Below are 14,500 nucleotides of genomic sequence, written 5' to 3'. Positions count from 1 at the left end.
TCCTTATCTTTTACCCCCACATGCAAGCCCTCTATCTTCTTCTACATTTAGACCTAAGTCTTCTCCTTATGTATCAAAATGCACTACTAATTTATTTGTTCTTGAACCCCATATCACTGCATCTATGAATCCTGCTGCAATTGCTTTCAATCACTTTCCTCCTGGTTTTCATTTCCTTCCCCATAGTCCTTATAAGTCCCTCAAATATTACAGAGAAATTCTTCATGAAACAAAATCTGTAGATATTAAGCCTATACATGATAAAGTTGATCCCCAGAAAATAATTTATCATTCCTTGTACATTTATCAAGTCCTGAGTCAAAAGAGTTGGGGTCCTCACCCCTATGAGTTAAGATCCCTTCCTTCTAAGCTTCAATACAATTATGCAGATTATGTTGAGTCCTTCTATTATATTTTCCTACACCAAACCCCTGAATTTTCACATTCCTGGTTTATAAGTTTTGATAATAAATTTAAATATGATCAGCTTCCCTACTGGTTTCTTCACTGGTGGGATACTCATGGTCCTGTCTCTGAAATCATCCCCTCTGCAATCACTGAGCTTATTACTACTTTCTCTGCTCGAGTTAAGCTTCCTGAGCGTGATCTATTTTTCCCTACACCCTTGTTATTTTTTACCCGTTACAAGATCCCCTGGATTATGAAATGGAATTATCATGCGGATTGGGAGAAGAGATTCTTTTCCCGACATTTTTCTGTTAAATGGTGGGATCGTTTTGAAGTCCACCGTATATCTGAATATTTCTACAGAGATTTCCCGGCACTACCTCCTAAGCCTGAGCCTAAGCCTAAGCCTTCTTCTTCTCAGTCTTCCCAAATTTCTACTGAAGGAAAATCTAAAGTTGAGCTGAGAGATCTAGCTAAACAGTTACTTTTGCAAGCTGAAGAAATGCAAGATGATGATGAAGACAATGAATCTGAGTCCTCCTCCAGCTGTCAGCCTCGGCCTTTAAGCCCTAGTCCTGATCGCCCGATGAGATTGTCTGACTATCCCCATGGTCAAGACCCTACCTATTCGCCTATGATCTGAATTGATTGAGTATTCACCATGCGGGAAAAAGCGTGATTGAATCATTAAAGGCATCTGAGTAAAAGAGAAAGCACGAGTGAAAGTAAAGCATCCGAAAGCATCCGAGTAAAAGCATCTGAGTAAAAGTAAAAGCACCGGAGTGAAAGTGAAAGCATCTGAGTGAAAGTGAAAGCATCTGAGTTAAAGTCACCTGTAATTATTGTACTAGAGTTAGTTTACTTAAGTTACTTTAATTTTCTAGAGTTATGTCTTTCTTTATAAGGAGGCTTCGGCCTCATTTGAAAGCAGAATGTAAAATTTAGTTTTCTTAGTTTCAAATTGTTCTCTCAGAAACAATGATCTGAAGAACAGCTGAGTGTGAGCATAACTAGGAAGCTATCTTTTGTAAGCATTCTCATAAGCCTATGTCTTTATAAAATTTGAAATATTTTAAATATATCATTATGTTCATACATTCATTATTTTTTATACATTCAATATTTGTTTATTCTTTAATAAGATTTATGTATAAATTACAACTTTTCTATTATATTTGCTTCTTAACAATATATGCTAACCCTCTCTGGTTCTAGACCCCTTATATATATATATATATATATAGTCCCCTTCTATTGAGGGATCCTCAAATAATTTTATTTGAGGGACGCCCTTTAGGGTACCATACAATTTTTTTCCCAATGATCCAAACCATCTATTTTTTAGGTCTTCATTCATAGATCATCCTTACAAAAAATTAGATAAATCGGAAACCGTTTCGACATCCAATTGTGTCATACAAAATCAATGAACACGGTGCTTCAAGAAAATACTAAAATTTCAATAAATCAATTGAATAGTCAAATAATATCGGATTCAAGTGATTTTTTGTAGAGATGATCTTTGAATGAGTATCTACAAAATAGACGGTTTGGATTATTGAAATACAATCCGGAGTGGGGCCTACAAGGAGTGTCCCTTAAATAAGCTTATTTGAGGGATCCCTCAATGGAAGCTCTCTGTATATATATATAGTCCTCTTCTATTGAGGATCCTCAAATAATTTTATTTGAGGGACGCCCTTTAGGGTACCCTACAATTTTTTCCAATAATCCAAACCATCTATTTTTTAGGTCTTCATTCATAGATTATCCTTACAAAAAATTAGACAAATCGAAAACCGTTTCGACATCTAATTGGGTCCTACAAAATCAATGAACACGGTGCTTCAAGAAAGTACTAAAATTTTCAATAACTCAATTGAATGGTCAGAATGATATCGGATTCAAATGATTTTTTGTAGAGATGATCTTTGAATGTGTATCTACAAAATAGACGGTTTGGATTAGTGAAATACAATCCGGAGTGGGCCCTACAAGGGGTGTCCCTCAAATAAGCTTATTTGAGGGATCCTCAATGGAAGCTCTCTGTATATATATATATATATACATATATTTTTTATAATATATCATCTTCAATCTATCACGTATCAGGAAAGTCTCCGCCCAAAATTTTTCTCCTAAAATTGGACAATTTCCCAATTTAATTGTGTGCATACTCGTGATTCTTCAAAATAACTACGTAGATGAAATGTCAACAAAAAATATATATATGCATTATATCATGTATATATATACATGAAATGTCAACCAAAAAAATATAGATGAAATGTCAACCATACCTCTTTCGATTTTAAATAATTTAGGTAAGTAATTTCAAAACTAAATTTATGGAAATTGGATTACCACTTCCTATCTTTCCTTTCAGTCCAGGGAGGCAAAAAAGAAAAGCTATGTGTAATGTGTTTTATAGTAAATTTAATTCTTTTCTCCTTCTTTTATTTGCATATATAATGTCTTCTAACAACTTATAAATACGAGTTTTTCTTAGATTTTGTGTATTTATAGAAAATTATTTTTTATTTTTTATTTTTTATTTTTTTGTTTAATTTTTATTTGTTTATATGTACGTGTGGTTGGAACGAGAGGGCTAAGCAAAAACTAGCATACGAATCGAATGTGCTTTGATCCCAAAAGCATATACGTTGCATCAACGCGGTAGGGGCTCTCTGAGTGACGTACTTACTTAATTATATTATTTCTAATTATGAGTTTATTTATACAACCAAGTGTATTAGGGCCAGTTTGGCATTGCTGTGTCTGTAAAAATAATCACTGTCAGATTTGTGAGAGAAATCAACTGTGAGATAAAGCAGTTTGGCGTTTGGTAAATTTTTTGTTAAAAGTGTTGGTATTGATTTTACGTATAATCAGAAAATGATTGCCACATAATTATTAAACTCAGCACCTCTTCGAAATGATTTCTGCATAATCAGAAAATGAAAGCACCTTTTAGCTGCTTTCTCTTATAGCTGCTTTCTCTTATAGCTTTCTCTCACATCAATTTTTAGCAATAAGTGATTTTCTCACAGTTTACCAAATGGGTTGGGCTTCTCAAAATTTTAAAAAAATCACTTATCTCTCCAAATTAGCAATGCCAAATGAGCACTTAGTGTTAATTAAATCGATTATTTACTTGTACGTGCATTACACAACCCCAACACATGCCTTGGTCCAATCTTAGCCCTCCATAAGCTCAAATGGAAATTAATTCATCGTTAATCTTGTCTTTCCACGCGTTTAAGTGTGCCATTAGTGCCAAATCATTTTTGTAATTTCGTTAGAACACTTGTCATGGCATTATTACTTAACTTCAAACCATACTTTTGCATTACAAATTTGAAGGATTATGTTGTATCTGTGTGAATTTTACTAGTATGGCTGGTTAATTTCTTCACTTCAACTATGTTTTGATTACCAACTTGACAAAATTGCAAGGATATGGTTTCTTCACTTTAAATTTTTTGGTATTTAAATTGGCTATTGATTTCATGTTGACGTTAGCATGACATCATGCTGACGTCGACATGACATCAACTTGTCCAGGCAGCAGTTCAGATAAGTCTTGCTTTCGGACTTGTCCAATTTGGTGGGCCCACTTCTTGTCATGATAGCTCAATACTTTTGAAGGGTAATTACTAGATTTTACCCTTGGCTACGCCTACCAAATTTAAAAGGGTAGTAATTTTTATGCTCTAATTTTTTCCGAGAAGTTTTTAAAAATCAATGGAGGTTGGGGATTTTGAACTTAGATCTCTTTCAAAGTCGAAAAGTTTCCTTTTTTGTCATTTCTCCTTGTCTATGGATAGAACCTGCCAACAACAGTCCAAGTGTAAATAAAAAAACCAAATACGATAGAGACCTGAGCAAAAATACAAAGGAATCCCCATTGATTGTCCAAGAAAACCCATTGTCAACTTTGATAGTAGCTAAAGGATAAACTACTAATGGTTAATGAGATCGAGAAGGAAAAATATATATATATATATAACATAAATTTACCTATGTGGACATTTGGACGTTATTTTCGTGTGGACGTTATGTGTTTTTTACTACGTCTCCCTACTTTCCTCCTTGTTTATAATGACATTCTCATAATAATAACGTGCGGACATTCGAATGAGAGAATAACTGTATAACAGAAAATCTCCTATGCGGAGTGATGAGTCAATTTTATATTATATATTTAACCCCCTTCTTAGTATAATTTGGTTAATATTTTGGAAGAATTTTGATACTTTGAATTATATTCCCAATATAGGACTTTCGCCTTCCTTTGGAGTAAAATATAATCAAATGGACGAATTTTGGAGTAATTCTAGTTGGAAGACGTTGGTGAGTCACTTAGCCTGATCGTATCAAAATTTCATATTTTTCTACCAAGCGGTTATTCTCTAGAAATAAAATAAATGAGCAGTGCGCGGTGCTGGAATAGTGATGTTTTGGGCTTTTATTGCGTTTTGGGACCCAAGATGACCTTGGATGAGGTTCGTGGCCTCCTGGTGAAGTGTTCATAATGTTTTTGTCTTTAAAACAAGCTATTTTGGGCTGGATTTGGGGGAGATTTGAGGCTAAAACGTGACTGGGCAAATTGTGGGCAGATTCTCCTAATCCAATTTGGACTTTATATCCTAATATTATTTTATTTTAACTTAGTTTCTTTGTGGGGATTGGGCAGCTAGGTTTTAGGAGGTATTTAAGTTCTTTCTCACAGCAATTTTGAGGGACTTCTTTTTTGGCTTTTGAACTTGACATTGTGGAGAGCAAGTGCTAGGGTTTTGGAGTTTTTGCGACTTTAAGGTGTTTTCATTCTTAATAATATTTTCCATGATTTTAGTTATGAATATGCGTAACTAATTTTCTTTTGCTAGGGTGAAGCCGTGAACCTTAGCATGAATATGTAATTTTTATTTAATTGCTTATAATTGATTGCATGCATACTTTGAATTGTTAATCACTGTTTTAAACTATCTAATTGTCTTAATGCCTGATCACCATTAGGATCTTTAGAAAAGTAATTGGATGCAATTTTAGTCCGAAGGTTCCCTGAAATTGACGGTGGCTTCTTGTGATTAATAATTGTAATTTCACTTAAGATGAACACCATGTCTTAAGGGTTGCATGGTTTTTCAAAGGGTTTTCACAAAACATAATGAGTCTTTCATGTTCAGATTTGATCCGAACGTCCGGATGGGTTGCATGTTGGATATACATTCTATGTTGGAGGTTCCAAGTAGAATATAAATTAGGAAAACCTAACCTTCAAAGTAGCATGTGCAAATTATAAGTAATTGGTAAAAATTCATAGGATTGCTAGGTGATGGTGAAACCCTAGTGCTTTTATAAATTGGTATTTAAAACTCTTTCCTTCAATCGTAATTATTTTTGTTTAAAATTTGTTATTAGTATTGTAGAGGCCCAAAAAAGTCCATGGTTGGGCCCAAATAAGTTTTCGGTCCAATACGATACTATATTAAGAAAAGTCACATATCGGAGTACACGAAGGCTCGTCATATACAAGTCATAGTCCACGTGTCATGCTAAATAAATAATTTTTCATGCCAAGGATTGAAATAATATTATAAAATACAAGCTCATGCTAAACTAAGCACCGTGTCTCTCTTCAATGACGATAAAATTGAAGCACGCCAAGCGACATGCCACGCCAAGCAAGGAATTATTATTCCGCACCCAATCACACCACAAGCTTAAGTGGGCCCCAAGCCACTCAAATACCCGGAGTTTGCTTGAGTGGGTTGTGGTATAGATGGTAATAAATCGACATGAGGCTCATTGATAGGCCGAGAAATGAAAGTCTCGGGTCGCTTGGGAGCCTCGGGCCCATTTCTTAGGCCCAAACATGTGGGTAAACACAAAAGATGAAAAAGTAGCCCAATCAAAATAGCCTATTGACTCAACCAAAAAGCCCAATGTTTAATAAAAATAGCTCAGTTACTTAATAAACCACCTTGGCCCATACAATTACCATAATGAGCTACAAAGGCCCCAACACCTGGCTGGAAAAACAAAAGCCACGAAATGGAGGTTTGAAGGTTCATTGAACAAAGCTGCTGGGAGGTTCCAGCACATGGGTAGAGCAAGTTTCAAGCAAAAAACATTCAAGAAACCAAAGGATATTAGCGCACAAGCTGCCAGAAGCACCATTTGAACCAGCATGTATATCCATTTGTTTTCCTTCATCAGATCTAGCCATGGAATGAAGAAGGAAAGAAGAAGAAAAATAGTTGAGAATAGGAGTCTCCCATTGAAACAGCTGCGGGAAATGGGCCTTGAGCTCTCCAAAATTCCTGATTTTGTGCAAATAGGCAGAGGAAATTTCTCCAAGATAGGAAAAGTCAAAGGAAGAGAGGAGAAAGGAAGGGAAAAGCCTGGCCAAATTGGGTAGAAACCATTAGGGTTTCTTAGGAAAGGATGGTTTCCAGCGGCTATAAAATGAGGCCTCTTTTACCCAACGAAACCAATCCACATCCAGAGAGCAAGCTTCCTCTCTTACTTTCAAAATCCAGCAATTTCGTGCACTATTCACCATTCTTCCTCATTTTCCCTTTTCTGGCAGATTGCTCTAACATTTGACAGAGTTATCAAGCTGCAAAAAAACACTCAAGCCGCCATTTCCTTTCTCTCCCTTCTCTCTTAGCCAAACCCTCTTGCAAGCCTTTCCTTTCTTACTTTGACACCCTTTCTTCCTTCCAAGAATACATAATTTTCTCTTCTCTGCTAAACTCATGCCAATTTTGCTTCCATGCAACGATCTCCTCATGCCAAGCTAAGAATTCATCTATAAGCGCTAAGAATCTACCTATAAACAGCCATCATTTTTGTTGGTGAAGATAACCAAGGTGTTTCCTAAAGTTTTACTACACTTTCGAAACATTTTTGGGTCTGATCTTTGAACTCAGACACAGGGATATTTTCTTTAGTTTGCTCCTTACGGCAGCCCAACCTATTTATAACTGTCGGAAGAAAAAGGCCCCTACAAGTATCAAACAATTTCATAATCATATTTCTCAACTTCTAATTTTAGGTAGTTAACTGGAACTTGTTTTTACATAAATTGCTAAATAGTCCTGGAGGAGAACGACCTTGCATGAGCATCTACACTACAATAGCCTTGTATTGTTGCAAGTATTTTATGTGATTTTTACCATATTTGCACATGTACTAAAAATTCTATCACGGAGATCCGAACGTTATTATCGTGCAAACGCCATGTATTTTCTACTACCCCTCCCTGCTTTGCTCCTTATTTACAATGGCATCCACGCGATAATAAAGTGCGGACATACAAATGAGAGAATAAAAATATATATATAATATATTAGCGACCATATGAGAATACGACCTATGTTAGGGAGAGAAAAAAATGGGTTGTCTATAGCATTTTCGCTAGTAACACCTATAGTATACTTTTTGTTTGTTTGTATTTAACCTATATTGTATACTTTGGACTTATGGTAAAATGAAATTAAAAAATGAAACCGCTCAACCATCACATTGTGAGTAAGAGGAAGAAAGAATCAAAACAGAACCTCACGTGTAGGGTTAAATACTATTAACTATTGAGAAACGCGCCTTTTTTTAAACTAGTGACTACTTAGAGAGTGCATAAATACAAGTTCTAACACGTCATCCCACATTGCAGATAGTGAATGCTTATTGAGACATTAAAAGACCTAAAGAATGATTGGAAAAGCAACGCAATACTCTTCGATCTGAAGTCTCTCCACCACCCCCCTCACCCAATGCCTCACAGTCACTTTATTATTAATGCATTTCTGGCCAACTTGTCTTTCTTTTTGCTTTGGGCAAAGCCCAAATTTCCTGTTTTATAAATTCATAATAAACAAACATTATTCTCTCTCTTCAAAGCTTCCTGTGCCCTGAAAAAAGCAAGAAAAACAGATAGATACACCATTTTTCAAAGCAGAAAGGCCCCCCCCCCAAAAACACAGCTCGTTGATTCGCACAGCTTCTTCTATTCTATCCTTGCAGGACTTAAATTTTGAGCATCAAATCAAAGTCATCTCACATGTGATTTGAACCTTTTTTTTAAAGGGAGTTTCAACAAAAATGAAGACTGAAATTATAAAAAAACCAACACCCAAAACACTACCCCATCTTACACACACTCAAAACCCATTTATAAACACACCCAAAAAGCTTTAGGGTTGATTTTGAGTGTGTTTCTTGCTACTTTGTCCTAAACGAAGAGAGACACCAAACAAAGGAAAGGAAACCAACCATAGGCTATAGAGATAGCCAATAAATAATAATTTAGAAATCCACCACTCCCAAGGAAGGAACAATCGCATTATTATATGCACCAAACCCCAAAAGTAAGCTGCTTTGACCTTTTGAAAGGACCTTTTCGGCTTTGGGAAATGACAGTCCAAAGTACCTTTGGGCTTTGAGGGTCAACCACTCTACCACGAGGCAAGGGAATCCTATGAGATGTTGAATCCCAATATCCAAGTCCATAAAAGGGATTTCCTCAGAAAAATTTGAAACCCTAAAATAAATCTTTGGTGCTAATAGTAGCACCATGCTGCAAGAGGAACAGTTCTGAAATAAAAGCAGGGCAGAAAAAGGGAAAACCCCATTTGAACAACTTGACCCAAAAATCCAACTCCATATCTCAGGAGCAGGTCCACCCACCAGGACCACACCTAACCTATCATCCCTTTGCAAATTATGTGATTTGCTCCTTTCTTTTTACTTTTCAGATGTACAAAAAAATTTCTTTTTGCCTTAACCCGCCAACAAGTTTACATCATTTGAAATTCGAACGACCTGGAAATCAGCCATTTACTTTATCACTAAGCATTTCTGTCTATGAGCTGCCAACTGCAGTAGTATCGAACGGTGTTCTCGATTGGATTATAACCCGAGCTCCTGAAGCAAGCCTGTTTAGGAGGAAAACAAACAAAATGTCAACCAACATTGACAAAACAAGAAAAAACAGGATTATAGTAATAAATTTGATCAATGTGAAAATAGGAAGGAGTCAACACTCAACTTTCTTCGATTTTGATCACCTTCTCCTTCTCTTCTCTAAAAGAATCTAACCTGTTTGATTGCTTTTTAAGAGATGAAGGCCCTGTGATTCTTTTACAAGCTCCATTGGATGCACAGTGGGTATTGATTTGTGCACAATCAACTCCATCTGAGGAGTTCCTTGGTTTGTCAGAAATAGGTGATCTCATAGATTCACTTCGTGGTTGCTTATTGAGTGACGCCTTGATTGATCTTAGGATGCATTTTGAACGTCCTGAGGTAGACTCCTCTTTGTCCTCTTTGTACTCTGTGTACTCTACTGAATCTGGCTTCCTACAACTCCTGCAAGTTCATCAGTTTAGCATTTGAACCATACTTGTTGCAACTGCTGGATTAAACCTGAGGGTAATTCTTTCTTATAAGTACCCCCATAATTCTTCATAGAAAAAACTCCAGAATACTCAACAAAGCAATAGGGTAATTCTTTCTTATAAGTACCCCTATAATTCTTCATAGAAAAAACTCCAGAATACTCAACAAAGCTATCCAAATTGGGGGAAAGTCCAAGAGATGCAATTTGGCGGACCTAACCTAATACATGTAACCCCTTGAATTTGCTCTCAGTAGCATTAGAAATGAATCTGCTTCTCTTATTAAAAGAAAGAAGTGAATCTGCTTCATTCCTTGTTCGGGATCAAATCAAATTCTCATGATTTGATGTAATTCTCTATTTCACTGTCACTGTGATGCTAACATCTGATCTAACAGTTTTAGGCTTTGTGATTTGCTAACTTTTAGCAGAAGCACATTCATTACAAAGATCAGATAAAATGGATCACGCATATAAGAGACCACAAAATTTAATGTGACTCAGCAGAATCTTGCTGATATCCATAGACAAGGGGGAAAATCTGCTACGTTGCATCTCTATCAAAAAAGTCAGACAACTACCTCATAATCCTAGTTATTTCTAACTACACATCTATTAAATTACCAGAGCTAAATTCCTTATTTGACAAAGAAAAGAATTCCTTTCTACCCTAGTAAACCCAAATGAGTAATTAAATACAAAGCCTACAATAGACCAAGGTAAATTGAGATTTGAGAAATAATATCCAATATGATTTAACATTATGTGAAACAATACCTTGAAGTAACAGGTATTGTTACTTCAAGGCTTCCAGCTGCTTAAACCGACCTAACTTGGATGTTCAGAAGTCTAATTGCACTGATCATGGTCTTGATCAAGCTAGGTTTGCTAAGCAACCAAACTTTTGACTTCAAAATGTGCTTGCAGTCACCAGGAATGAAGAAGCATCCAACGGGCCCAAGCTCAAGTTGTTCAACTTATCTTAGGAGGGGCAGTCTATGTTAAAGCATCATTCAAATTCTGTAACTGATTAATCTGATTTAAGAATTAAGAAACATCTTAGTTCTTCAAGGTAGCTAAGAAGTCAAAACTCTGGTAGAATCCCTGGATTTAACCATCTAGGGAAACTGTATACGTGAAAATTTTCAAATAAACACCCCTGCACTTCACATTATCATCATCTTAAGTATGCTTTTGACTGATTTTGGTCCGACCTTACTATCAAGTGGTAAGAGATTACCCTAAAATACTTGTATCATAAGACAAAGAGTGCCTAAAAGAACTGAAAGAAAAGTTCAGGGACTAGGCAAACCTGTCAGCATTGTATGAAGATGATCGCTTTAGAGCTGAGCGTCCATCTTCGTCCTTGAGCATTTTAGTCTCAATCAAGCTCCCACTAAAATATTCTTTCTCTTCCAATCTCGAACCCCTTAGCCTCGGATTGTCTGATAGGCAGTCTAGCTCTCCCAACATTACCTTAGTGGAAAATAACGGGGAGTGAAATTTGGAATGGGAAAACCTGGGCTTGTATGTTGGAATAAGACCAAAACGGTGATCCTTCACTGATATTGACCCACATGAGATGAGTTGCATAAGTACATTAGTAGCCTTGGCCCTTGGATTGTTTGTCATTCGAATGTCTTCCTCTTCAAGAATTCTAAAACTGTTAATTTTACTAGCATCAGCCCTAATAAGTGATTCCAGAGTTTCAGTCTTTCCACCCGATGAAGATGCACTAGAGGAAGATGGAGGAGGAGAAACCGAATCACTGCAAATCTCAGAGTTCTCTTTCTCACATGGAACTCTGTTTTGGTAATAACTACTATCAGGTTCTAATGACCCATCATCAGTGGAAACACCCCTTGTACATGTTTCTTGAGCTTTAGGTTTGTTCACATTTTCTTCAGTCTGCGTAGAAGCATCAGCTAAACCGTCACTCTTGTAAACCTTGTACTCTGTCAAGCTCAGAGAACCCCCCCAAGAAGAATTCTTTCCAACTGTAGACTCAGGAGACGCACTGGAAGAGCCTTTGGGACGTTGAACTGGAGGAGAGAGCTCATCTTCTTGAGAATGCTTTGTTTCCTTTCCATTCAAACTCGAAGAGGATGAAGAATCATCTTGGCTTCTAGAAGATGCTGGCTCTGGTAGTTGTTTCAAGTTCTGGATTTTTATATTTGCCACAGGGCTAAAACGATCTGTCCAGAAAAAAGTAAGCATCTAGATTTAGGGTGTTTAATTTATTTACCATGGAATGGAAAATTTTGGTCAATAAGCAATTTCTATTATCTGGTGCAAAAAATATATGGAAATTTTAGAATTACTAACTTCAATTGCTAGCAACCAAACAATGAGAAAATGCATCTTCTACCCCTTTTACCTGAATTAGATTCTTCAAAGAGCTCAGAACCTTTGAGGACGTACTCATTTCCATGGGCCGGAAGAATCGGATCATCTTCAGAGAGATCATGCCAAACGAACCCATTCTTATAGCTTCTGTAGTCATTCAGACAAACAAACCCCACACTTAAACACTGTCTTAAAAATCGACCATTTCTAAAATTTGGGCTGAAAAAGGAGTAGAACTTCACCTCTTAGAAGACCATGAATACATGGAAGCCATGCCTCTGCCCCTCAGAGCATTAAGCCTATTAATCACATCTGCACCAAAAAACATTTAAAAATAAATAAACAAATAAATCCTCAAAATTCAGAAAAACAAAATACCCATTAGAAAATCCCCAGAAATTGATGCTATTTGTTGGTTGAATTTTGAATACCTCTGAGGTAGAGCCCTTGAGGAGAGGTTACAGTAACCTCCATGAAATGAGGGTGTTCAAGCTGTCGATTTCGAGAGAGATAGTAAACCACAGGGACTTTGCGATTCTGATGGTATTTAGGTGACTTCTCAGTCCACACTTTAGCCCTCTCAGGACTCACTTGTGAGTACTTCTTCATCCTACCCTCCATTGCTTCCTTCGTTTTCAGCTCAGTTCCACAGTTTTCTAGCAAGTTAAAAGCTCTTTATGTTCTGGGTTCTCACCAAAACCTAGTAAACAAAGTTCTCGGAGCTTCAATGGCGGCTCTGCCGCTCAGATCAGAGTGAAACCCGCATAAGATTTGTGGGTTTTTAAAATGGTGGAGAAAACCGGATCAGAGATTCAGTCTTCTTGAGAGACTTGGAGAGTTGGAATCTTTGAACCAGTCAAAAAAAAATTTGAACTTGTTAAGAGGGCGAGACAAGGAGACAAAAAAACACAGACAGAGAGAAACAAAGAGATGAAGCTGATGAAGCATCGGAGGAAGTGGACGCCCGCATTTATTGCATTGCAGAATGGCACACAGACTTTGCAGTATGTGTTTGTATTTACGACTCTGTCTATTTATGTGTCTGAGAAAAAGCTTCAAAAGGAAACCGAAATTTATTACCAGAGAAGTAGTGGCTGCTTGTTGCTTCAATGCGACTCTCTCTCTCTCTCTCTTTGGCTTTTGCTGCTTTTCGATTATTTTGCTTGGCTTATACTTGTATTGTTTTATTTTATATTTGTGTACGGGTTTGATCTCATGTGAAAGCCAAGGATCGTCTCACAGACTTCAGAAAGAGAGAGAGTGATATGGCTTTTCAACTTTAATTAATTTTCAGGTTATGGTAAATGGAGTTTTGTTCTTTCTTTTACGGAGATATAACAAATGAGAGCCAATGATAGCTGTTTTAATTGGTAAAGTCCTACACTGTGTGTAGCCACGCTAGTATTCGAATTCCGCTGACAATAATCCTCGTTGGTACATGAAAACATGAAAACATGTGAAAAATGTCTATGTATTTATGACTTTTTATTGTTTTTCCAAAGTAAAATTAAATGTTTGAAGAGTCAAAGTCAACTTATCAGTCCTAAAGAGAGAGAAAGAGGTTGCATTTTTTATGACTGAAGTTGAAGAGACGGTTGGAGAGAGTTTTTCTGATATGGCTCACTTTATTTTAGAATTCCAAAGCTGTTGGAGATGCTCTTAGGAAAATATTTGTGCTTTGCCATATGTATTCCATTCACATATAAATTTATGTATTTAATGTATTCAAAAATATATATATATCTTCTTTACAAGGAAAATATTTGTACTTTGCATTAAATACATAGAATATGTGTAAGTAAAATACATGTGGTATAAAATGAATGAAAAACGTATAAGATAAGATAGCTAGCACTCCTCTTGTTCCGTTATATGCCTGTATGCACCGATGCTACAAGACAGAATGATTGTGCTTTTATCACTTTGGAATAATCCACTTGGCCTAATAATTTGTAATGTTCTTAAACCCGGACATTAATTCATGCTTATCACAAACAATGTGGTCCAAACCTGTCAAATTAAAGAATTAATAATCCCCAAGACATGGCGCGGAGGGCATTGAATTTTATTGCCCTATTATTATCAATCAATTGGAACTGTCAAACATTGTATTTAATTTAGTCTAAGATTTTCACCTCCCTATTATTATCAATCAATAAAAACAAAACATTTCTATTTATGCATTTATTTTCCCCACTCATCTACTTTTTTTTTTTTTTTTCTTTAGCAATTTTAAGAATTAAAAGATTAGTGCTGACAATACTTTTTTCATAAAATGATGATATTTTTGTTATTTATTTTGCAGATGCTATTTCATTGGCATTGACAACGCCGTGGTTTTGT

General features: G+C 36.2%; 1 protein-coding gene across 3 annotated transcripts; it reads right to left on the bottom strand.

Moving 5' to 3' along the window:
• Positions 1 to 8,996: 8,996 nt before the first annotated feature.
• Positions 8,997 to 13,309, bottom strand: LOC103326173 (UPSTREAM OF FLC protein (DUF966)). 3 transcript variants are annotated; one of them, XM_089053642.1, is made up of 6 exons: positions 12,589 to 13,309; positions 12,400 to 12,469; positions 12,189 to 12,304; positions 11,124 to 12,006; positions 9,464 to 9,783; positions 8,997 to 9,350 (listed from the first exon to the last, which is right to left on the bottom strand). In XM_089053642.1, the coding sequence occupies exons 1-6, from the start codon at positions 12,776 to 12,778 to the stop codon at positions 9,325 to 9,327; spliced, it is 1,605 nt and encodes a 534-aa protein (XP_088909768.1). In that variant the 5' UTR covers positions 12,779 to 13,309; the 3' UTR covers positions 8,997 to 9,324. The 3 variants fall into 3 exon arrangements, with proteins under 3 accessions (XP_088909768.1, XP_016646818.2, XP_088909775.1); XM_016791332.2 differs by having other exon boundaries at positions 9,514 to 9,783; positions 12,589 to 13,308; XM_089053649.1 differs by having other exon boundaries at positions 11,124 to 12,008; positions 12,200 to 12,304; positions 12,589 to 13,159.
• Positions 13,310 to 14,500: the final 1,191 nt, after the last annotated feature.

Source organism: Prunus mume, linkage group LG1 (assembly GCF_029339155.1).
Source record: "Prunus mume cultivar Tortuosa linkage group LG1, ASM2933915v1, whole genome shotgun sequence".
In the NCBI taxonomy this organism is placed as follows: domain Eukaryota; kingdom Viridiplantae; phylum Streptophyta; class Magnoliopsida; order Rosales; family Rosaceae; genus Prunus; species Prunus mume.
This window is presented reverse-complemented; position numbering and strand designations above follow the sequence as displayed.